This window comes from Haliotis cracherodii, unplaced genomic scaffold, assembly GCF_022045235.1.
Source record: "Haliotis cracherodii isolate W230 unplaced genomic scaffold, xgHalCrac1.p SCAF_11, whole genome shotgun sequence".
Lineage (NCBI taxonomy): Eukaryota > Metazoa > Mollusca > Gastropoda > Lepetellida > Haliotidae > Haliotis > Haliotis cracherodii.
This window is the reverse complement of record NW_027266266.1, coordinates 36,037,695-36,063,915: the sequence shown is the minus strand read 5'-3', so window position 1 is coordinate 36,063,915 and position 26,221 is coordinate 36,037,695. Positions and strand designations below refer to the sequence as shown.

Genomic DNA, 26,221 nt, shown 5'->3' with positions numbered 1-26,221 from the left:
TTACAGATAGCTCCAATGCACCATTTGTGCAGAATTATTCGTCAAGCACAAATGTCGACAAACGAACACAATGGCATGGTCATGATATGTGGTAATTGCGATAGGTGGCATGGGTGATCCAGTGGTCTGATGCGACATAATTCGCTGTACACTTCTTGTGATGCTATGTAAGGTTGCTAACAATAAGATGCTCAAATGGCTGAAATTGCCCCGGCTACAGGGTCTCTATATTCTTCTTCAAATAAACCCTTCGTGTAATTATTCATTACGGACAAATACTGAGATAATAAAGTATCTTAGCAGAATAATAGCGAAAACTTAATGTTTCGCAATTCGTGCTCCATTTCGTTGGCCGATTTCTGGGTCTTTTTTTCTTTAATGCATTTCTATCTTCCTTTTGTGCCGAATCATGTCTTTTTCCTGTGAATATCAAAGTGCTGACTATCAAAGGGAAGCAACCCATTTGAGGCTATTGGAATTCTGAACTGTTTTAAAACCTCGTTCCATGAGTATTTGCCCTTCTGATGTTTTGCTAAATTTGCGAGTGTGTGTGTGCCAGGTGTTTCACAGATTTAACCAAGGAGTACAGGGAGCGCGAAAAAAATACGGAACATGTAATCTTTCGTTTTTCAACGTAACGGCGTTGTGGCTTTTATCTTTGAAAAAAAAGTCCTCAGAGCTTGAATGCTCGATGGAGCACATTCGTCTCTGTCACGTTGTTAAGCAATGATGGACGTTGAACGACTACCTATTCCGATATAGAACATTTATCTCGTATCTTTACAACTGATAGGATATAGTCCATGGTCATGTCTATCACTGATTTAGATATAAAAAAGGAAGAACAGGGTCTTTTGAGACAAGTTCAACACGCAATCAATCTCTGATCCCGTATTTCAGACCAAAGATCTACGATGTTGAAACAGAATTTATGATATTTTTACATAATTAAATAAGGAAAGTGTCAACATTCTATAATTTCATTTATTGGTTAATGTTCCGTTCCGTACCGGAATTCCTAAAAAAGATCATAAATCGTATTCGTTGAGTGTCGTGGTGACAAATTCTTAGTTGTCTTGAAATGGGATGAAATGCAGCCATGAAATATAGTAACCTGCCATTATAACGGTACATTATCACTGCGCTCAGTAAGCAGTACCAGGTATGTTTATTTCAATTCTTTGATGTTAGATAAGAGAATGAGTATGACGCAATTGGCTGAATCAATTTATTTAGTCGGTTACCAGTCTGATTACAGAAAACGTCTAAACTTGCATTGAAACAAACTTATATATTGTTCCTAGATTGGTCAATAGCACTCTCATACATAGGAGGTATTGAAAATGTTCATGTGTACCACAGTTTCTTCGAGGCAAGCAAAGTGGATATCCCCAGACAACATGACACGATAAATTCGTGTGTGTTGTCGCTAAAAAATGTAGTGTATCATGATTTCTATCCTGTTTACTGGCAACAATGTGTGGCTACGCTCACTGAACATATTGCAGCCCGCGTGTATTATGTAACCAGTATGTATCGCGGCAAATCAGTGACAACACAACATGTCATTGTCACAACAATACATTTACAAGTACGTAAATCAATGATTGAACATACTTTTCAGTTTATGGAACTGGCCATCAGGTTTGCAATATCTAAAATTGCTAATTGCCATCTACAGTCACTGTGTATAACAATATCACAATGCAATTTCCACTGCCAATATTCCTCGGTATTCTGGTAACTATTCACTATTTTATGCAGCCATTTGTGATCATATCCACTTTCGTGTCGGCGGTTGGGTAGTCCGGAGGTTCAAGCATCAGCTCGTCACCTCGAAAACATTGGTACGATTTCTCACATGGGTACGATCTGTGAAGCCCATTGGCTAAATGCGATGTCAAATCGTGATCACTCGTACATTTCGAGGTGTTCCCCTAACTGAAAGTAGTGATAATTGTGGGTCGCCAAAACGCAAAGGACAGCTTTAATACTGAAGTCCTTTCACAAGCCTTTCTAAATTGTACCAAAACGTAGAATTAATGCAGAAAGAATCATTTGAAAACATGTACAAGACAAAATATATATCAGACAACGGATTATACGTTATCTTATTATAAGTAATACACATCAACAATATTTTACAACACCATCTACAAAGTTTAAGATTCAGAAATGCCTACTCATTTGGTAGCTTAAATGAGATCACGTATATACAGTGTATATTTAGTGTTCCCCTAGCCACATTTAGCAGGGCGCAGCGCCCTGCCCTTTGGTTTATTTGCGCCCTGCCGTTTCGTCTTGAGCCCTGCCTTTTTCACGGGTGTGTACTGTTTTTATTTGCAATTGCCAAAGCAAAGCATAATTTCTGCAAATATGGTATCACTCAAAACGATTCTGTATAATTCAACATATCCCTTTCCGTCATTGCTGAACAGTCAAACGGCGCATCCTTCCAATATTTGCGATGATATTGGTAACCACGTCTGTCGTAAGCCATCACGCCTTTCATTGATAACACAACCAACTTGACATCCTTGTACACCATGCCAACACCCCAGTCGAGGTCACACTTTTTGCAGTGGATTTTGCAGTACTTCTTCAAGCCATCAAACTCAACAGGTGTCTTATTGTATTTCACTGTAATCAACTTGCCAATGCTGGGGGCCATCACCATGTGATGTGCCGAGTTGACAACTCTAATATCAGAAGAATCACATATGTATTCAGTGCATTTGTAGCAATGTAGTCGAAATGTCGCAAGGTTTTTCGGACGCTTTTGGGAACGTTGTTCATTTTGCTCTCTTTCCAGTTTTTGCTTCCTTTGAATCTCCTCAATCGACTGTCGGAAAGAGATGGGATCTTGGTCGAACTCGTTCTGTAATGCATCAACAGCTTCGTTCATAACGATCTCTAACTGGGCGTTGGTTTCTTCCCTAGTCGCCAATGAAGAGTTCCCGGTAATGAGACAATAGGTGCCGTCCTCGACTCGCGATGCTCGACCTTGACAACACAGAAGTTGTAATACGGTACCTACCAATGTGTCGCATACAGCAGTCGAAGCGATATAATAAATGAATGAGTTGGATTTAACACCTGTCTTAGATACTGATATAATGGTGAGAAGAGAAGTGAGTGCAGTGTAACGCCACTTTTGTTTGAACATCATTTCAGTTATATCATGGCGTGTCAGCTTGACGTGATGATGGGCTAAGACGTTTACCACTTTGGTGAAACCCAAAGCAAGGGTGTGGTGCTGACAAACCTAGATACCTAATTTGGGGGAAGCTTGGATTCGAACCCATTGTCATTACAAACGCAGCATAGTGAATTGCGGCACCCATGCAGACTGAGCTACTCGTTTATTAATGAAGATACTGTTGCCAGAAGTATCCATATTTATATAAACTACATATATTACACATATCAAGATCACATCTTACCTCTTGCTTGGATCATGCCTATCTCATTGGACACATACTCATATCTGATGACCAAGCTGCACGTGGTGATATCTATCCCCTCCTCTGCCACAGAAGTCGCAACTGCCACACGACTCTGACCCCACTTGAAACTTTTCACAGCTTCAATCTGCCGAGGCCTGGTCATACCTGAAACAATTGAAATTCTTACATTTGCTTACCAGTTTAATAATATAAGGGGGAATCGATAATCGATGGGATGTACAATTATTTTTGCCAAAAGGAGGTGCACATAGTATTCTTCAGAACATCAAGCAGTGAACGGCTAATGAAGCATGGAGACCTTTCACAGCACTTGGGTACAGAATATCAATTTTCTTTAAAAAAATGAAATATTGCTGAATGCGCTGTTAAACATCAAACAACAAAGAAGAAATAACAGGATATATATATATATATATATATATATATATGTGTGTGTGTGTGTGTGTGTGTGTGTGTGTGTATGTGTGTATTGAGCATGTGGCGCAGGGACAAATCCAATAGCACCCCTTGCCGACCCATCCCATTAAGTAGTACCTCACTCTTTCTCACCAACCTCCTTTATCACCCGGTGCTCCACACCCGGTCACAATCACAGGGTTCAGGTTTTTGGTTTCCGCCATCTCAGTCAACACTCGACAGAGGGCTCTAGCGAGAGAACGCAATTTCACAAGAATCAAAATCCTGGAAGTAGGTTTTTTACAGACTTGATTCAACACTTCCAACCTCAGTAAGATGAGTCGTGGGTTCAGGATGACATGGGTTCTCGATTCTGCTTCAAGCTTCTGCCAATTTTCTGCAATTATTAAAAATGCAACCCAGAATGTCGCCAATATTTCCAGTTTGTGCATACACCACTTTCCTCCATCATCCGCGAGTTTACATGACCACTGGTCAGTGTCGTCGCTATTTTTATCCAGCGAATCAAGCCGCTACCTGGTCGAAGCCAGAAGGGAAGCAGCAAATGCTCAGGAAAATGCTCAGGAACATTAGCGTTCTGATTACATGATGGTTACATCTCATGCAACATCGGCCATATGCTTACAGTAATGGTAATTTTGCTTGTTCGTTGTTTAACGCAGCAATATTCCTGCTATCGGACAGCGGTCTGGAAATAATCGAGTCTGGACCAGACAATTTAGTGATTGACATCATGAGCATCCATCCGTGTAATTGGGAAGCGATGACATGCATCAACCACATCAGCGAGCCTTACCACCCTATCCCGTAAGCCGCTTTAATTTCACTTCAGTGAGTAAAAACGGTCTCATTTAATCAGCTGACCAAATATAACACGGAACGTCAACGTCAGAGAATAGCCAGTCTCGAATATCTGACAAAACCAATTCCTTCAGGCGTCAAAGGCAAAACAGGTGAGAATTATATGAAAAGCTACACCTCACCGCTACACCACCGAGTGGTCGGGTGATGGGGGATCGCAGTGTACACAAACCCATGAAGCATGGATTATGTTACTATTTTGCTTTATTTATTTCGCACATATTGCAGCAAAAGGTATTGTGATACAGGTCAGTTTGTTTGCAAGTTCTTGCCTCTGCATCTTGCAATATAAAAATTACAATTACGACTGCTTCTACCTCATAGGAAATCGGTAAATATCAACGGGCAAATGAAAACTCTGAAAACTCTTATATCCGTACCAGTATAAAGTCTGTTAAGCCAAATCTCTGTGTCGCATCCGACATTTGGTAGAGGGTCACGAAAGGCCTTCTCAATGACAAGCATTCCATCGCGGGCTCGGCAATGTTCGTTGATGAATAACGCATTGTTATAGATCTGAGAATGGCAACAATACATATATTTATTAGCCAATAACAACATCTTCAGAAACCGAGGCAAGTTAGGATACGTGCTAAAAGACAGGAACTATTGGTATTTGTGCATCTTTAAAACTCATCAGTCGTATAATTTGTATACGAAGTCCAGTAAGACGCAGTACTATTCGTGTACCACGAAAGCTAAGAACATGGGCAGGGTTGTGAAATATATAGCAACATGCAATGTCGCGTGTGTGTCACATGATCAATTGACCAATCAGTAAGGAACACAAATAAAGCGTCCGGTATTGGAACATGACTTTTGTCAAAGATGACGGGTATGAGATAAGCCGATATGTTTCAAGGCATTATATATCGGTTCAAAATACCAGACCCTCTTTCCTTCGAATGAAATTTCGTGGAGATACTGGATACAGAAACCTCGGACGCATAGGGAAGTGCAAAAAGACGAGCCGACGAATGTCGCCATGCTGCTTTATTGTAGCGGTGACGAATCCATCGACGTTTATAACATCATCAAGTTCGACATCCCAGGGGATTAGGTAAGCTAGGGCCTTTCATTACGAATTTCGAGCAGTATTGCAACCCCCCCCCCCCCCCAAAAACAAAACAAAAAAAAAACGATTATGAAGCGCTATCGATTATGGCTTGTGCAAGCAAAACCCAGAACTAAACACAGAACTAAAAAAACCGTGGTAAACATTGAATAATGTGATCGATCAGATTTTATGATTCGAGACAGGATAAGTTTAGTCAGATGAGAGATCAAAGGAACGTTTATTATGGGAAGCTACGGCGGCTCAGATCACGTAGATTCAACATGATCAAAGGGAAGCAACTCTTCATGCACACCAGAGAGGAAAACCTGTCGTAAAACCTGTCGCTGGAAACTAACAAGCGGATATGAAAGCTCCGATTGCAAGCGTTGTGGAACCAAGCATCTTTTTAGATAGAGCCCAGCTCATGGCCCTATGTGTACTAAATCTGGGTATAGAGGACATGATATACTCCTCTTTTTTTCGAGTCAGGCACGCCCAAAGTGGCACATCAAAAACAATCCAGGTGTCATAGTGCAAACACTTGCTTAATAATTCATATAAAAATATAAACAAATATATTCAAATCATGTTGCAGAAATGTTTATTTGATCTGTTTGAGTTGACACTTGTGAGACATCATGGCATAAGAGATAGAGTTCAAGACAAAGATATCAAGTTAACACTTGACACGGGAGCTGAAGCAAAGGTACTACTGCGTCAGTATTGTATGTGCTGCACAGTGAACAACTCATCAGACCAACAATTGTGATTTTAACATTTTATGGAAATAACACTGGGAAACCGGATGGCAAATTATCACTTCAGTGACTACGCGATCAAGAGAACGTGACACTGGATGAGGAGGACAGGAACCGGTATGTTTTTCACAATGTGTATTTGTAACGCTCCATTTTGGCTCTACCGCTTTAAGCGATTGCCATGGAGGATCATTTAGGCAAATGTAATTTTTCAAAAGAAGAATGAAGAACTACAAAAAAGAGTCCTCTAAAGCCTTAAGAAGAGATAAGCAGTAGGGTCACTTTACGTCATCAGAAATATATATTAAATGTGAAATTAATACACACAAAACGACCCTTCTCTGAATTTTTTTATTGCACCAATTTAGTCTTGATAAGTATATCTTAGATAAGCTTGCAAAGTTTCATTCAAATACACCACCACAGTAGGTTCTGGGAAAACGCGCCCCCATTTCTTGCAGTATGCACTATGTTGAAAAACGTGGAACAAGGGCCACTTCTGAGTCAAAGATTAATCTAAGACACCAATTTTAACTAATTTGAAATCGGGACCAGTAACAAATCAGTGTGTATCATTGTGTAAAATTTCATTTTTCTTACTTAAATAGTTTTTGAGACAAATTTGTCTCCATTGAGAAGCGGACGGATGGACGAACTCCTCTATCCTCCGACACACTTCGTGGCGGGGATAACGATACAACGTTCAACTGAAGGTCAAAGAAGTTAATTACCTTGGGAACATTATCACAGAAAATGACTTGAAACCGGAGACAACTGGGAACTATCAGTTTCTTATCTCAGTATATATCCAAAACATGTCAGACATTCTCAAAAAAGAAATCCTACCTAAACTGAAATCGTTTCTGACCAACAACCCAATTCTCAAGTTCTTTGACGAAGAGAGTACGTACAAGCTGATGCTTCACAAAATGGCTTGGGAGTCTGTCTGTTTCAAAACAAACACCGCACAGCATATGCATCAAGAGCTCTCACAAAAGCGGTAAGAAATTATGCACAAAGTGAAATAGAGCTTTTGGCTATTGTGTGCGCTTGTGAAAAGTTTAACCAGTACATTTATAACAAAATTGTTAAAGTTGAGAGCGAGTATAAACCACTCGAAAATATTTTACGAAAGGACCTGTGCAAAGCATCACTGAGGCTGCAATGAATGATTATAAGGCTGCAGAAATATCAACTCGATGTGGCTTACGTACCAGGAAAGTACATGTTTGTTGCAGACACTCTGTCAAGGGCAAAGCTCCCAAAGTGTCTTACTGACGGCGCAGAATCAGGACTTATGATTCACTCATTGAAAACAAACTTTCTTATGAGTGCCGAGAAACTCAACCAGTTTGAAAACGCTTCAAAAGAAGACAAGGGATCCAGGTGCATTTTGAGTTTAATCAGAAGTGGATGGTCAATTAAAAAAAAAATCAAAAAGGTCCCACACCATTTCGTCAAATTTTCGGGATACAGCCATACAAACCCGCACATGCACGTAGCTATATAAGTACAAAAATCTTGGACGCGACGTTAAACCCAATTTCACCCCACCTCACCTATGATCGATGTTCTAGCGAATTACCTCCCCTTGCAGTGAATTCCCCTGTCAGCGTACGGCTCAATATGCCATCTGATCCAACATTGCCATCTCCAGTACCAGTTCATCGTCTCAGCAGGAGCCAAAGGGGCTCCTGATATTGAACAAGACGGGCCAACAATATGCACACGTACAGCAGGTGAGGTAGACTGAACAACTATGACGGTGATAAATTTCATCGGTGAATGATGTGCTAGCAACCACTGGCTCCATCAGTGATTGTTATCTCTAATTTTAGCTGTGTTATCAAACAATCTGTAAATTACAGTGTTCTAAGGATATGTAAGAATTACAGTTGATGTAAGTTAAACTTTAACAATACTGAACTATTTGACCAGTGGGACCTGGAAGTGAAATAAATCAACCAGAACCTTCACTAACAACACCAACATGTCACTCATCGATACTGTCTAGCAAACGTATATAACTTTGTGCGTGTTTGATATTTCACCCATGTGAAGCAACTCAGTAAAGGCAGATGTGACATACAGGGTATAATCGCGTGTGTTACATGACCAACTGACTAATAACGAATAAAGCATGCGGTCTTATGTTACACGGGTGCTGTCAAACTAGGTATAATACTGAATGTTAACATATATATTTTATACGAACGGACAATCAGCAGTTATCAGTACGAATCGCAGCACCTAAATTTGTCAGCTATCCATGAATTTCATGAAGTTAAATTCTTCATGAACATGAAAGCCCTAGTCTTGTGTGTCGTTATGTACATATGATTTTAAAGTCAATTAATATTGATTAATATTTATTTGTGTATAATATGATTATATACTCACGACGAGATGCTGCACACACGTGATATACGAGCGACGAAAGTCGATATTTCTTATGCTGGGAATAACTGTGTAGTACAGCTTATAGAGCCACTGGTGATACTGCATTGTCCCTCCGACTGCGTATGACTTGAACTTGCCACCAAGAGGTTCATCCTCTGTTCCAATTCCAAGTTCGGCTGGGAACAAAACACAGAAAAAGGCTGAGAGGGCATATTGGAACACGTGCCATTCAGGATGGGACATTAGAGTCTGTCCGATATACAGTGTGTAATATAAGTCATTTATTAGGGCCTGACTTCCAACCTGCACAGCAGATCAGTATTGCTACACATATTTAATAAGTAGATCTCATTTCCCTGGTGAGTATACAACACAAGCTGGAAGATTCATGCGTTGTACGAAAACGACGATCACCAAGCTGATGCAGCATTACAGGGTGACTGGTAGAACTGCAGACAGGCTACGATATGGAAGACCAAAAAAGTTGGGCAAATTCGGAATTGGCAATGTGTGCTATTTTCTGATGAGAGCAGGTTCCAGCTGCTCAAAGCCGACGGGAGAACACGGATGTACCGACCTTCATGTTGTCAGTGATGGAAGTAATTGCCTAATTGCCTTCTATTGCCTTTAATGGCTAGAGTCTAACAAGAGTCATCAGAAAGATGACATATCCCCCGGCAGCTGTCTGTAAAGTAACCACAAGTAAATGTGCAGTTCTGTATGTAATGAATCAAGAGTTGAATGTTCTTGAAGAAGCATACATTGTTTACCCACAAAAGATCCACCATGGTCGCATCCATATGAAATAGAAAGTAAAACGAGTGTGTTTCTGTGGTTTTTTATGCAAACAAATGACAAATTACAAAAAACAATAACTAAACAAGCATATAGTCAACGAAGTTATCGATAATACCCCGCCCATTTTAACACGTTATGGGACCAAACCAGGTAACTGACCCAACATTTCTCTCAGCCCATATCAAAATAGCTGCAATGGAAATTCTAAAATAAACATTTCTAAAACTCCTTAATATCAAATGGCACCAGTTCAGTATGTGCTTTATATCTAGAAATGCAATGTTTGGCAAGGAAATGTTAAACAGTTTACTTATTATACTCCATAAGTGGACCCACCCTATATTATAACTTAAATCCAACTTGTTGCCATGAAAAACGTAAAAAATAAAAATTTCTAAAATTCCTAAATAGCAAAAGACACCAGTTCAGTATGTGCCTGGTAGACATGTAAAGTTTTGTAAGAAAGTATTTAACGGTGTTTTAGTTACGCTCCGGAAATGAACACCACCCTTATAGAACCAAAGTCCAAATTGTTGCCATGGAAACGTAAAAAATAAAGATTTCTAAAATTCTTAATATCAAAAGGCACCACTTCAGTATGTGACTGATAGATTTGCCAAGTTTCGATCAAATACACTGAATTGTTTTCGAGTTCTGCCCCGGAAAAGGAACTGATTACGGAGGGACAGACGGACGGACCGACCGACAGACAGATTGGCTGGTCGCTATATCCCCCCGCATTGTATGCCAGGGGGATAATAAACCTCTAGACTAAAACATTAAACATGCGCAATCCGATCGACATAAACAGCAGCAGGGGTTGAAAAGTTTTCCTAATTTAGCTTTGACACTTCTATTATATCCGATGATGATTCCTGTGGGACAATCACATCTACGATTAATATTTAAGCAGTTGCAGACCTTTGCAATCATTTCAAATCACTCAAATGAACAGCTACTACGGTGCATGTGTCCACGTGCCGCGCGTCAGACTCCAATACAGTGTCCTGTTTAGTGGCAATAGTGTCTTTTGTTCCAAAACACGTATTTGGTTGTGCAATTAGGCAGCAAGGTCTTAAACAACCCTTTTCAAAGGTGAAATGTGTTTAACGTCACATTCAAGGTGGTTGCACTTATGAGATGCCGCAGTTTAACATGTATACCCCATCCAGACACATATGCTGACTTCTAGCCGACCAATCCTTGTGTTATTCCCTTGATACCGAGCGCCCGACAGGGCAACAACAAGTACCATCAATTAACCTATTTTGGTATGACGCGGCCGGGGATCGAACCCACGGCCTTCCGCTCTCCGGGCAGACGCTCTATCCACTAAACCACGGAGCCATCAGAGTTGATTAGTGTGGTTCATAGTGAAACTATACTTAATTGTTATATACTGCTGCCTCGTCATCTAGAAGGGGCAACGATATATATAAGGTTACAATGATGTACATTTGTGCATTATTGAGCAATAAATATGGAGCGTTTTATTAAACTTTACTTACACTCATGACTTGACATTCTTTCTTCAATCTTCATCATGATGCCAACTACGCATTGCTTAAAGGGATCGGATGATCGTTCATTTGTTTTCTTGATAGCTAAATTACAAGAAACATAATGGGATAAACATATATGAGTGAGTGAGTGAGTTGGGTTTAACGCCGCTTTTAACAGTATTCCAGTTATATCGCGGCGTGTCAGCTTAATGTGGGAGGAAAGCCCGAAGTGATGCAGGTCTCAGACGTTTACCACTTCGGTGAAACCCACGAGCACGGGTATGGTGCTGACAAATCTAGAAACATAATCGGGGCGAACCGAGATTCGAACCCACAATCATAGGTTTCTGGCGTGCCCAAGGGACGCAACTCTGCACAGCGAATCGCGGCGCCTTAGACGACTGGGCCACCCGTGCCCCCTAAACATGTATGATTAATTCTCTGTATAACTACTATTTCACATACAGGTTAATTATATGTAAAATAAATGAGTGGAACATGTTTTATGTTCACCTTTAAGTCTTAAATGTAATTCATTTGCACAACCTTTCTAAAACACTATTGATATTTCATTTGTGGAGACAATAGAAGGATGAATGTTGCCCAATTTTAAACATGTGTATACCATGGTGAGTTAAGTATCATCATCTAAGTACCCTGGCCAGACCTATACTCGTTTTACAGATGGCCAAGCTCTGTATACCGTTGGGAGAGACACAACTTCCTGGGTTTCCTGGTTCAATAATACTGACACAGTTCTTTGAAAAGGTGCCTTTTTGCTGTTTATTACCCTATTTTGAAAACAAATCGTGTAAAATCGAACATGTGTTATTAATAATTAATTTGTGACATCATAAAATAAGGAATGAATAGTAAGAGGTCGGCTTATATAACCTTTAACAATGCAGAAAGGACATATCATTACTACTGTGGTTCAGGATAAGTGTTTTGTACAAATTACCTGTCTCCACGAAATGGGTGTGTTCATCCAGATTCTCCTTGTTCTTCCTGACTGTCACCAAGCCTCCTGTCGCATCCATGGTAGAACACAAGGTTCTGATGTGAGTAGTAGCCCCTTTCTTTAAGGTGGCTTCTTTCTTCTTCCCTACTCCGACGGATGCTGTCAGTCCCACAACCTGTAAAGTTGGCCAATGTTGTTTAACGCCGCACATTTCAATATTCACACTTCCTCGAGATTGTTACATTTTGGTTGTGTGTTCTACATGTGACGACAACTACGCGACGATGTCCCTTCTTGGAGTCCATACATTCCAGCGAAATCACGTCGGTCTGTAAATAATCGAATCTGGCATCGAAACAGAGCAACGTCCTACCTACGATGACACGCAATCAAGCCACCGAGGCTGACTATCCGATCCCATTAAGTCGCCTTTTAGGACTAGCATAGCAATCCTAGGGTCCATAAGATAAGTTTAGCTCGACAAAAGAATATCGAGATATAAATGTATTCAAATATTGTGAACTGGTTTGTTGATCCTAAAGATTAATATGATAAATAGATAAAGCTTTGTTCCATATATGGAAAAAACATTAGTTATCAGAGCAACAGTAGTAAAATTATTGATAGATTTAGTGATCTATATAAAATTTGGCTTTGTTTTGTTTTTCACTTTTTTTGGTTATAGCTTCCGTGCGTTATGCCTGAGTCCCGGATTCGGTTTGTTGATGTGGGGGCAATATGTGAATATCATAGAATAGAAATATACTTGGCCTTAAGATAAATGCATCTGTGGTATTTGACAAATTATTCTCCGACTTAAACAAGGCTTACAAGCGATACATGGGACGTGTGTGTTTGGCAGATTACACAGTGATTACACAGTGAAACATGGAGACGTCTTTACACGTGTCGGTTACGCCACAATATCAAGCACAACAGTCATAAGGCCAAGTACCGCGTGTGCCCACCACTGGCCTGAATAACTGCAGGGCACCTCCTGTCCATGGAACCAAAAATCCTGCGGATCACATCTTGTAGAATGTCATCACATTCTTCCCGAAGAGTCCTGCTTATCGCTGCAGATACAGTGGCCCTGTTTAACGTTGACGTCGTTCTAGCTCATTCCACATATGCTCATTGGGGTTGACGTTGACGGCCACGGTATTACGTGTATGTTCTGAGCTCAAAGGACATCATTTGTGTGTGTGGACGACCATATTAAAAAAACGACCTTCTTGTCTACATCCAGTTTAAAGCTCCTCCCATAGCGGATACACATACATACTATCTCTTTTGAAGAAGGAAACAGGATTCGTTACTTTATCTAACATTGGGGAAGCCACTGCAGCCTCTGAAGTCAATGTCCTTGAGAAGAAATAATGCACACAAAGGGCCTTCTTGCACGGATTCCGCAGGTCGTAAACGGTTATTGTGCAGATATATATTTATGGGGCGTCAAACAATCATTTGTTTTGCTGTGTTCGTCTCAGGCTAGGGAGTGTCCTGTTTCGAACTATTGGCTGCTTTGGTGATGTGTGGTGTCCCTGAGTGTCCACGATCTGTGGTAGTTGTCAGGTTGCCGACATCGTGCCTAAAGGCAGAAAATTTTATTCTTGGCATTGTTGAAATTGACTTGCATTGCCACCGATGCTTGTGATTCGCCAACTTCAGGTTTACCAATGGCGTTATTTCTCGCATAAGCCATGGCAATGCTGGGTCTTAAATCAAAGCTGGCACTGGCAATTTAAACTGAACATACAACTCGATTGCCTTGCTTGATCTTGTCAAGTGTTTTGATGAAACTGTAGTTGTTGCCATGGGAACAAATTGGATATTGAAATTTATTTCTAAGCTAGAGACCCGACCCTACCTTCACTACATACACACCCAACACACGCACTACATACACGCCACACACACACACACACACGCACGCACGCACGCACGCACACACACACACCACGCCCAACAGATACACATATCTGCCACAACATGCACTGCACACCAAACTTACACCCACAACCCAACACACACCTAAAACACCTACAAGACACAAACACCCACCCCATTATATACACACACACACACACACTCACACACCACTCACAACACACAGTGCAAACACACACAAAACCACTACCTCAACACCCACACCAGCCTCAACACACCCTACCCTAAATACACACGCAACCACCAGGACATACGCACAACACCAACACACGCAATCCCCAACGCACACAGACACACACTCATATGAACACTCCATCCCAAACACATACACTACCCTCAATACACATACCCAACCCTCAACATACACTGAACACAAACATATGCAATCCTCAACCCATCCCAAAACCCGTACACACAGATACACATGCACACTCCAATCCCAACGCAACCCCAACCACTCACACACCAACCCCGACATACACATCCTATCCCCAACACACACACACCCTATCCCCAACACACAACCCTCAACACAAACACACACACTACCCCAAAATACAATCATACACACACGACCCCCAATACTCATACCTACACATCACCCTAACAACACTCATAGGCGTCTTTCCAGGATACTTAATGTCAAAGAAGATTTACAGTTGGAGATGACAAGACACACAACTCCACTCCCAACACGCACGCACGCAGGTACGCACGCACGCACGCAAACAACACACTCACAACCCAAACCACACGTGTTTGAAATCTTGTTCATAAATGAAATCGAGATGCTGGTGATGTTGAACTGGCTCAAAGTAAACCCGAGAAACTCTGAAGATTGTGATGTCTTTCTAGAATACTTAATGTCAACGGGCTTTACCGTTTGAGGTGTCACATACCTGAGGCAGACGTGTCACTCCTTCCAGTTTCAGGTCGATGTAGATAGCCATGATCTTGCTGGTAGGGTGTTTGGACAGCACGTGGTGACATTCGTCAAACACAAGCAATGTGAATATCGACAAGGAGTCGATGGCTTTGTCTGCTATGGCATCTACAATGATCTGAGGCGTCATGAACAGGATGTCAGTTCTGAAGAGTGGAAGACAGGGTGAGTGAAGGCATTCGATGTTTTCTTCACTTTCAATGAGGCCTAGGTAATGCATTTAGTACAATGAGACAGGGTAATTAGGAAAATCATATACTAGTAGATTAAAATACGTTTGTTTGTTCCTTCGTCGTTTTACGCCGCACTATTTCAGCTATATGACGACGGTCTGTAAATAATCGAATCTCGTCCAGACAAACTAGTGACAGGCTTCATTAGCATCTATCTACGCAATTGGGATACGATGGCATGCTTCAACCAGGGTTTGATTCCCGAGACGGGTACAATGTGTGAAGCCCATTTCTGGTGTCTCCCATTGTGATATTGCTTGAATAGTTTGTATCATAAACTGATATAGATTGATAATAAATTGACTTAACACTACAAATCTTTCAGTTATATCACGGCGTGTCAGCTTGATTTTGTGGAGTGAGTGAGTGAGTATGGTTTTACGCCGCTTTTTAGCAATATTCCAGCAATATAACAGCGGGGAACACCAGAAATGGGCTTCTCACATTGTACCTATGTGGGGATTTTGGAGGAGAGCCCAAAGTGAGGCAGACGCTTAGTAATACCTTTTTGCTTAACCAACGAGCACAGGTTGAGGCTGATCGATAAGCACTGTGATCTACACTTTGATGGTTTGTGTGGTATATACAATTTGTGTCTTTCAGCATGATGGACCATAAAGATATAGTTAATGCAAATTAAGCACACATCTCCATATTGGTTTGAATTTTCAGCTTGATTAAGCAGGGTTCCGCCACATATAATATTGGTACATTAAGAAGATCCAGCCCTTTTCTCTCTAAATGAAATCCCGTTTTTTTTTTATTTCTGAGATGCATATTCCTGGTTTTGTATTTCCCTTTACGAATTCCACTCACTCTTTTAGATACTTCGATGACAACCAGTACTGCTATCGTCAATAAGAATGATGACACTGATCTTCAAAGACCTACTGGTATAGGTCTAGCGTTTACAAACTGCGATAAAACTCTATCTGCACTCACTGTCTGATTAAATCCCCAAGGGGTATTTTGCTCTTATCCTTCGTCTCTCCAACAATCATCCCTGTCTTGACTGACTCTTCAATATGTCCCTTACACATTTCATGCTGTTGGTCTACCAGTGTCACCTCATTGGCAAAAAAAGCAACTTTCCCGCGACCTTGCATCTTCTGAAGGTGCTCCTGTTCAGAGAGAATACGGTTATCATTTTCAGATTACCAATAATGAGCGCACTGTATTGTCTATATCATGACCTTCCATCATATGTATATGCCGCCATCTCAGTAACGACTGCATATTATAATGATATTCGACCATTCTTCCACGCGAGTCTGCGCACATTATTGTGTACAGATAACTTAAAATTGTAAAATATTTGCTTTCATTGTGTAACTACCTGCATGATTCTGAGAGCCACCACTGTCTTTCCGCATCCTGTAGGCGCTATAATGATGGCATTGCTCCCGTCAGCGACCGCATTGACCAACTCGTCTTGGTATGGTCGGTTTTCGAGAGGTTTGAAGACGTTAGCTCGTGTCTCCATTAGTTCATGTGAAACAAAGTCATGATCATTAAGGTCTTGTAGTGCGTTTTCCTCAATACTTGATACCAAACTCGCATCGTCAATGTCTGAAAGAACATGTATCAACACCTAGTCATTACATTAAGAAATAAACCAAATTTTATATCTATGTAAAATGTCACACGTAATCATATTTTTACCAGTGAGTGAGTGAGTGGGTTAAGTTTTAAGTCACATCGGCAATATCTCAGCCATATCGTGACTATCAAGATTAAAGATTATAAATACTTTGAAACGTATAAAATGGAATACTACGATACATAACAATACATTATAAAATAAGGCTATTGATCTCCAACAACTGAAGGAAGATCACCATACTGGGGTCCATGGGGACTTACAGTACTTTTGCTACCTGCATGGACCCCAGCCGGATTTACATCAGCCCTTCAGCTGTTGTCGATTATTGGGAAATTTAGCCAAATTAAAGGAACACATATGCTACGATTAAAACTATAGTTGGAATAACATACTTTGAATATTTTGGACAATAATTTTACACTACGTTAACCCCCTTCGAGGATACAGCCACAAACATTCACAGATATCAATTTATTCTACTAATGGTAAAATATCATTTATTTTTATACAAAACAATTAACAAAATTTACTAAACAAGTCTATTTCCTTTAAAAAGCCAATAATTTAATGACAACTAATAGTATTAAAAAGATCGTTCATAGATGTAACCTTGAAATAGTTATCCCTTGTGATGGAAAAATCAACACGGTCAAGCAGGACATGCTTGACCGTGGTTCTTTCATCACAAGGGATGCAGAACGGAGGATCCTCACCTTTCAACAGATATTCATTTGTGTAACGAGAATGGCCAATACGACATCGTCTTCATACGACCTCTTCAATTCTGGACTGACAACCCAAGTAGGTGTAACCGATATTTGGCTTAATGTCATGTAATTTATTTATTCATGTACCTACCTGGGTGTCCCACTTCTTTTGCATCAAATCTCGTATGTAACATCTAATTACAGATTTTATATCGCTATAAGAGACAAGAAGTGGCGTCACAGATTTGTTGAGTGCTGCCTTCGCTGCAGCATCGGCCATTGTGTTCCCCGTGATTCCGACATGGCTGGGCAACCAACAGAAAACGATGTCGTATTGGCCAGTAGCAAGATGATTAAACAATTCAATAATTTCTTTTAAAATTGGATGTGTGGAAGACATGTTTTTAATAGCCTGAAGGCAAGAAAGAGAGTCTGAAAAAAATGATGAATTCTTTATGTTTAGTTTGATTGTTGATATAATTTAGTGCTGTTAGAATAGCATTTGCTTCTGCTGTGACAATAGAACAGTTATCTGGTAACCGGGATGAGATAGTCCTGGATCCAATGACGGTGGCGCTGGCAATAGCGTCACCATCTTTGGATCCATCTGTAAATATAGATTTGTAAGTATCATATGTGCTTCGTAATTCATTATATTGCTGTTGATATTAGTTGATTCGTGTCGGATTTCTTGAGTTGAGATAATGTTAAGTCCACCTCTGGCTTCACTAACTGCCATGGTGGAGAAGAGAAAAGCTGAGTTGGGGCAATGTTTCCTAGATTGTATTCTTATTCCAAGTGGTGTAATAAGAGAAGATTTTTTATTATAGAGATTTTCGTAAAGTCAATTAAACACACAGTTATACGCTGGATTAGATTTAGTAGAACGTAATTTAGAGATATACTGTAAAGATATTTAATGCGTCGGTGTTTAAGGGATAGCTCATCAGCCTCCACATACAAACTGTGAACAGGTGAAGTTCGGAACGCTCCAAGACAAAGCCTCAGGCCTTAGTGATGAATGGTGTCTAATAATTCTAAATTGCTCTTACAAGCCCCAACATAGATGATGAAGCTCGTAATCAAGTTAAGAGCGTATAAGAGCTCTGTAAAGTTGGAGGAGGGTTTTCTGAACCCCTCCCCACTTGGTATTAGAGACAACTTTTAACAAGTCTAGGGCTTTCAGACATTTATTCTTTAAGTTTTTTATATTGTGGTAAAAAGGTTAAATGATGATCGAAAATTATACCAAAAAATTTCGCTTCTTTTACAACTTTAATGGGGGAGTTATCTAATATTAGTTCTGGGTCTTTGTGAGGTTTACATTTTCTGCAAAAATGAATACAGTTAGTTTTAGATTTGGAAAATTTAAAGCCATTTTCTAAACACCATTTTGGGATTTTATTTAAACACAATTGCATTTGCCTCTCAATTGTATGCATGTTCCTACCACGGCAAGAATCATTAAAGTCATCCACAAACAACGATCCATCAATTGAATCGTTTAAAACCTTTGCTAAACTGTTGATTTTGATGCTAAACAAAGTGACAGACAAAAAATACTGCCTTGTGGGACACCCTGATCCTGATTATAATGATCAGACAGGGTTGAACCCACGCGGACTTGAAATTGCCTGTCAGTTAAAAACTTGGATATAAATTGAGGCAAACGGCCTCGCAATCCAAAGTCATGTAAATCTTTTAAAATACCGTGCTTCCATGTAGTGTCATGTGCTTTTTCTAGATAGAAAAAGATAGACACTGCATGTTGCTTATTTACAATGGTATTCTTAACGAATGACTACAGTCGAACTAAGTGGTCAATGGTACTGCGATTTTTACGGAATCCACATTGGATATTCGTGATTAAGTTATTGGTTTCTAAGTACCAGGTTAATCTGTTATTGACCATGCGTTCCATGGTTTTGCAAACGCAACTAGTCAATGAAATTGGTCGATAATTGGAAGGATCAGTATAATCACGTCCAGGTTTAGGTACGGGAACAATGATAGCTTCACGCCATGAAGAAGGAAATTCTCCTGACGTCCAGATTTTATCAAATATCATCATCAAGAGGGTTTCTAAACATGATTGCGGTAAATGTTTTAAGAGTTGATAATGTATATTATCAGACCCTGCAGCAGTGTCATGAGCTTGCCCAAGGGCAGTATTGAGTTCATGAATGGAAAAGATTTCATTGTAATCCTCCCCAGTATCTGAATTAAAATTTAAAGGTTTCTTTTCTTGCTGCTTTTGATATTTTTGAAATTTATTTTTTACCAGAGCAGGGATGAATTTCTCATGCCACAATCAACACGGATACGTTTCATATCTATTATTCCTGAGATGACATCACAGGTAAGTTGAGGTGAAATGGGGTTTAACGTTGTGTTCAATATTATTGCACTTATAAAACCGTTTGTGTGTGTTTGTACTACTCTGGAGTAACGGCAAATTTATTGTGCTAGCCCACTGAGATACCATGCCACGGTTTAACATGAATACCCCACTCAGACACAGTGAACTGACTCCGAGCCGATTAGTCCTTGTTTCAGCCCCTTAATACTGAGCGCCATGCAAGTACGTCCATCGTTTAACGTTTTTTTCGTATGACGCGGCCGGGGATCGAACCCACGACCCTCCCATCTCCGGTCAGGATGTCTGATGGCATCATAACACATACCTCTTGGAATGTCTGAAGTCTTCTCCACCCACTTGTCAACCATGCGTAGGTCCTTAAAAGGCAGTCCTAAAACGTCACCACGTCTAGGTCCTGTCTTTTCAAGATATGTAAATGGACGTTTTGTTTCATCTTCATCTGGGATTAGATCCAAATTATTTTTCAAGCTGTAAGCGTCACCTGAAGCTTAACAAACACACATCGGTAAAGCACAGTGTAAATCAAATATGTATTTGCGGGCTGTTTAAAAATACAGTAAGCTTTAAAATTTTACTGTGGGAAGTGTAAAATAAATAGCACCAGTTAAAAATAAACATATGTTTCCACTGTTTTAGAAGATGACATTGCACATGACATGGTCCCGTTAAATGAAAAAAAACCTGTGTACAATGAATGTTAATTTCATTACGTACGTTGACACACATGTAGCCATGTTATATATTAAGACCATCTGATTCTCATTCTAGTCGTTTGTATTGCAACCATGGGCACCGAGCAACTATTATGACCCGCAAATGAAAAAAATCCGAATTTAAGGAGATCATATGAATGATGATGAGTGTAAACATTTGGAGATTTGGTCAGAATTAATAAACATGATATCATTTATGTTGTTACAAACCTGACAAGTTATTCATTGACACTGTGTCATCACTTCTTGTTTCGTATTCAGATGAATCGCTACCGTCAGCGGAACCTGGATAACCTGGTACGAAGTTATATAGATAACAACATTAAAGACACATTCTTATATGCTCACGACAAGTACCTGAATACAAAAAGGAATGGTTCGAATTCATTATCCTTTAAGGATTCTGAGCTATATATTATGGTTCCTGCTGTCTCCACTGACATGAAGTGGTTAAGTGACCACTAGCACGTTCTATGCAGAAGTAACAGCCACTCACTGCCATCGCCTTCGATCCATTCAACCAGTTCGTCAAAACCATTATCCCGAAGAAGCTGCAGAAATTGCTTGAGCCAGTTCTTCTTCCGGCGAGGAAGAATCATCAGAACCAGCCACCTGGCAGCAGGGATCCTGCCTGTTGTTGCCGCTATGTTTCTCAGGCGCTTTCCGTCTTCTTCATCTGGTACAATAAAGGACATAGTAAGGACTCATTTTGACCCACACGACTTTGATGATGTGATACGTTAGCATACCCTCCATCAGTTGTGTTCACATATTTTCAACACGTGCATAGTTTGGAAATGAAGAACAAGGAATTAACCATTGTAAATGCGAACTTGCAATAAAAAACATTTTAGGTTGTCAATTTATTGAGATATAAGTGTATCTTTCAACCTATTGCAACTTGTTCCTCAACAGTGAAAGGCGAAGATAGTTAGTCATCACTACAAGCGGTCTTCGGAAGGGATGAGAACCTACCCAACCAGTTGCCCTGAACGAGACATGGATAGAGAGCTTCCACATCAATTCTATTACTGATGTCCTCAACAAAGAATTTCATCAGTCTCATGTGTTCTCCGTCTTTATGAAGATCCGTTTCCCCCTTCAGGAATTCTGCTAAAGCATCATAACCTGAAATCATAAGTATCAACTATGCTTGTCTTCTTTAGTTTTGTAAAATTCGGCGAAATATATGAAAATTTATATTTTAATGCAACCCAATCTAATATGATGAATCCACATGTTTTGAGTAAGAATATATACTGATATCCACAATTGTGTTCTAAACTAGATTTGATCATGTTCAAGCTGTTGTGACCAAGTTTTTGTGCAATCTGATAATGTTCTAATATCGAACGTAGACAGTTCTATTCGGCAAATACAAATATGCATCGACATGTAGACTATCGATATATCAATGCATGCACGCGCAAGTATCCGTGTTTAAAGGGTTGTTTATTTTGCGGTATCTAATGGTATTTTGACCAATCAGAATCAAGCATTCGTCAGTGTCATTGTAGAATTCCTACTCGACTGATGATAAACAGAAATGCATTAAAAACATTTAAATGTGGACGGGTTCCTACCATTCTGTTCCAGCAGTTGCATGAACAGCATATAGTCCCGGGGATCTCTCCGTTCCTTGAGGTAGTCCAGGAATATTGTCGTTGCTTTCACCTGTTTATCCTGATTTTCATTTTCCAGTATGTCGCGGATTGTCTTCTGAAAACCTGTGGTGAGTCATCAGTCATCAATAGATGATTTATTAAAGAAAAGCTAAATAAAAGCGACAAAAGCATTTCCATAATTATAAGACATGTCTGCCAATGCACTGTACAATTATGACTATATCATAAACATGTGTACATGAATCAATATCACACAGAGATGATCCCTTGGGGTTCGCGAACAGGTGAGCGTTTCCTGCTCCACCGTGATCCCGTCACAAACACACGCAAAGGCAAGTCACTTGTTTATCAGAAAACATGTCGGTTGTACACCTGAATTAAAAAAGCTAATTAGAACCTGTCAAGTTTGTTGTAATTGTACTAGCTTAGTTACACATCGGAAACCTATTTTTCAATTTTGAATCGATTTACAATGGCAGGCAAAAACGTCCTGAGCCTGACCACCTTACAACCATGGGCCATAATTAAGTGAACTAGTCATGTAGTACATTGTTTGAGTAGTTCATTGCAAGTGTATTTGGTCTGTTGAGGCCGTTTGTATATTTTTGTGACAGCCAGTTGAACGTGATAGGGGTCCAAATGGACACAGAAAGGGAAACGAACGAGTACCAAGCAGTCAAAGTTTTTGACTTTAGAGAAAAATACTCCCCAAGACATTGACGACCGAATGTCATAAGTGTATGGGGATGAGTGCCTTAGCTATTCCACTTTCAATCGTTGGGCAGATATGTTTAAGGCTGGGAGAACAAGCCTTTATGATGACCCTACGTATGGACGTCCCTCGACGTCCCTCGATGAAGATTCAATCAAGGAGATAGAAAAAACTCATATTTTCAGATAGACGTATTACCATTGCTGAAACTTGAGGAAGACACAGGTCTAAGCCACTGAAACTGTTATTCATGAACATTTACAGATGAATAAGATATCTGCTCGTTGGGTGACAAAGTTTCTAAATTCTGATCTTTATGAAAAAAAGAACTGAAATTGCCAGATAGAGTTTAGAGCTACTTAAGAAAGATTTTGTCAAATTCAAAAAGAGACTTGTAACGGATGATGAAACATGGGTCTACCACTATGATCTCGAGTCAAAACGTCGATCCATGGAATGGCATGTCTTCAAGATCAGTGAAGAAAGTTATGGCCACTGTATTCTGTGACGCAAAGGGTGTGATCCTTGGTGATTACTTGGAAAGTCTGAAGACGATTAGGTGGCACCCTTTGATTGTTGGTTCGAATCCTGGTTCGCCCCGATTATGTTTCTAGGTTTGTCAGCAACATACGTGGGTTTCACCGAAGTGGTAAACGTCTGAGTCCTGCATCACTTCGGGCTTTCCTCCCACATTAAGCTGACACACCGTGATATAACTGGAATACTGTTAAAAGCGGCGTTAAACCCAAATCACTCACTCAGATGCCTACAATGCTGATTTGCTCCATCGCCCGAGAGATTCTATCAAGGAAAGGCGGCGAGGAATGCTGACTGCTGCTACTTTTTCGTGACAATGCCTCTTCTCACACATCTCGACTTGCAAAGGCTGTTGTGCGACAATGTTGGTACGAGGAGCTTCTTCAACCCCCGTACACGCCAGGCCTTGCACCAAATAAAATCCTAACCTGAAAGAAGACCTCCGTTGAAAGCGCTATGACGACTACGATTACGTCAAAGCTGCCGTGAAACGTTTTCAAAGAAATTTTACTTTGGAATACTGTTTGTGTTCATTATTCCGTGTCCGAGAAAATAACATAACAACTAATTTGTGAACTGCTGCGTTGGTGCCCATTTCTTCTATTCCCTCTGAATATGTCTGTGCTTCCAAAAGCAACAACAAAAAACCGTGTAATGAGCGTCATTGCTTGTATTTATTACAGTTGGGAATGGGGGTTTGGGGGTTTGGGGGTTTGGGGGTTTACGAAATCAAAATATAACGACTTTATATAATTCTACATACCTATCGATTTTTTGTTTAATTGATACGAAACAATGATATGTCGATGTGGCCATATTATTTGAACTATCGTGTACACTGGGCCACGATACCATCAACAATGAAGAAACTCTTTTATCATACCTCCATGTTAGAGTGATGATATCTGATTGGTGCATGTGATCTTGATAAAATACTGTGTAACACGCCTTGGAGGGTTATACATTTCTCAGCGGGGAATTAAAACTCTTATACCCCGCCACGAGCAATACAGGCTTAACGTTGATTTCTCAGATTTAGAATAAATCCCTTATACCCCGCTTCAAAGCAAAAAGACGCTTTTTTCCGAGTCAGTGGACGTCACGTGACACAGTACAAGTTAACTTCAGCTAAATCTAACAGCTGTTTCCTATCAATTTTGAATTCGTGTTAATTCTTTTACAATGTCGTTGTAGCAGGATTTCTCGGGGTACATGGGTTTTTATGCGTCCCGCGTTGGGTTTTATACCACGATCCGGAGGACACTCGTGGTATAGAACCTAATGCGGGACGCATGAACCCCATGTACCCCAGGTGATCCTGCTACAACTTATAATGTTGCAATTTAGATAGGAGGCCTACGTCTGACAGCAACAGCCATAGGCTCACTTGAACCTTTATGTGATGACAAAGGGGTTTGAACACTAACAAATGTTTGTTCAAGCCTTAGGCCTTACATGCACAGTAGAACCCGAATCGATTAGCTGCTTGCTGACATTGAAAACGAACTGCATTTCTATGAAACGAAACCGAAATTAGGCCCAACGTTGCCCAAGTTGTCAACTGTCAGATCCATCAAAGTCGTAGATCGATAGCTACGAGTCACGCGTTCATAAACAACCTACAAAAGTCCTATCCTGGCTATGCACCGGCCTTGAGTAGCTCCGTCAGAGTTTCAATTAAGAGATATTGTTGACATCTTATACCCTTTTTCTCCAAACTATGGTACAACTTTATGAAGGCGTGTATCGTAAAGCCATGTATTAGCGATCAGTGGGTGTCGAATAGTAAACGATTTCGCAGCTTGCCACGTCGGCGAGAACAATACGTACATTTTTCGACCAAAAGGGGAGCAACCATTTGATTTCAGGAGGGGCGGGCGGGATTTTGGTTTTAGATCAGCAGTAAAATAGGGTCTTTATTATTATTTCACACACCTCCTACTGAAAATCAAATGACTGCACCTGAAGGCACTTACTTGCAGGAAAACACATATGTCCGATGAATGAACCACATCGAACCTTCCTTATGATCATTTCCCGATATATATCAACACTCTCCACCAGAAAGGCTGTGTTGTTTACTCTGGCACTACGTACAGGGACCTCCAATGCCACTTCTGCCATAATGTAAGGGTGTTTAGAAGGTGAGCTGCGGTCCAAAAAGGTCTGGTCACAAGCAGGGGTATGTGCTTCGGCCCTTGGCCTTTCACGACTGTCGATCGAAAACGACTATCTAATTTTAGCATACTGGGAAATCCACTACATGTCCCGGCCTGTGGTTGGATAGTGATTGGTTGTTGTCGCAGGTCAAAGTGACATTGTGGTACACAGCGCGGGTAATGGGCGAGGTGTAGTGTTTAAAATGTTGGATTTTAATGAAAGGAGGTATTCATTACGTTTTTGCCAGTGTACATCGCTGATTGTCAAACGTATCTTTTGAACAGTGCCTGAACCATTACGTAAAACATTTCTACAAATTATGTTGAAATTAAATGAATTCTAAAATGCTGTGGGTTCCTTTGCAGAGTCGCTAAGTCGCTATGGGTTTGAATATAGACGATTATGATCTCGGACTAATCCTAATCTCTACACGATGA

General features: G+C 40.3%; 1 protein-coding gene across 1 annotated transcript; it reads right to left on the bottom strand.

Moving 5' to 3' along the window:
* Positions 1 to 1,968: 1,968 nt before the first annotated feature.
* LOC139455714 (antiviral innate immune response receptor RIG-I-like) lies at positions 1,969 to 25,829 on the bottom strand. Its single transcript, XM_071237264.1, has 16 exons — positions 25,601 to 25,829; positions 22,334 to 22,477; positions 21,726 to 21,878; positions 21,247 to 21,426; positions 20,961 to 21,044; positions 20,342 to 20,524; positions 16,684 to 16,916; positions 16,290 to 16,468; positions 15,071 to 15,260; positions 12,222 to 12,396; positions 11,267 to 11,362; positions 8,961 to 9,136; positions 5,126 to 5,261; positions 4,021 to 4,260; positions 3,444 to 3,611; positions 1,969 to 3,003 (listed from the first exon to the last, which is right to left on the bottom strand). Exons 1-16 carry the CDS (start codon positions 25,746 to 25,748, stop codon positions 2,387 to 2,389), a joined length of 3,102 nt encoding a protein of 1,033 aa, XP_071093365.1. The 5' UTR covers positions 25,749 to 25,829; the 3' UTR covers positions 1,969 to 2,386.
* Positions 25,830 to 26,221: the final 392 nt, after the last annotated feature.

Bases quoted from the DNA above. Each gene is read 5' to 3' on its own strand.
- LOC139455714 (XM_071237264.1), bottom strand. From the start codon at position 25,748: ATGGCAGAAGTGGCATTGGAGGTCCCTGTACGTAGTGCCAGAGTAAAC. The intron at 21,045-21,246 runs GTGAGTGGCTGT...ACTTCGTACCAG, and splicing joins ATGGATCGAAGGCGATGGCA to GTTATCCAGGTTCCGCTGAC. The intron at 20,525-20,960 runs GTTTGTAACAAC...GTGTTTGTTAAG, and splicing joins GTCAATGAATAACTTGTCAG to CTTCAGGTGACGCTTACAGC.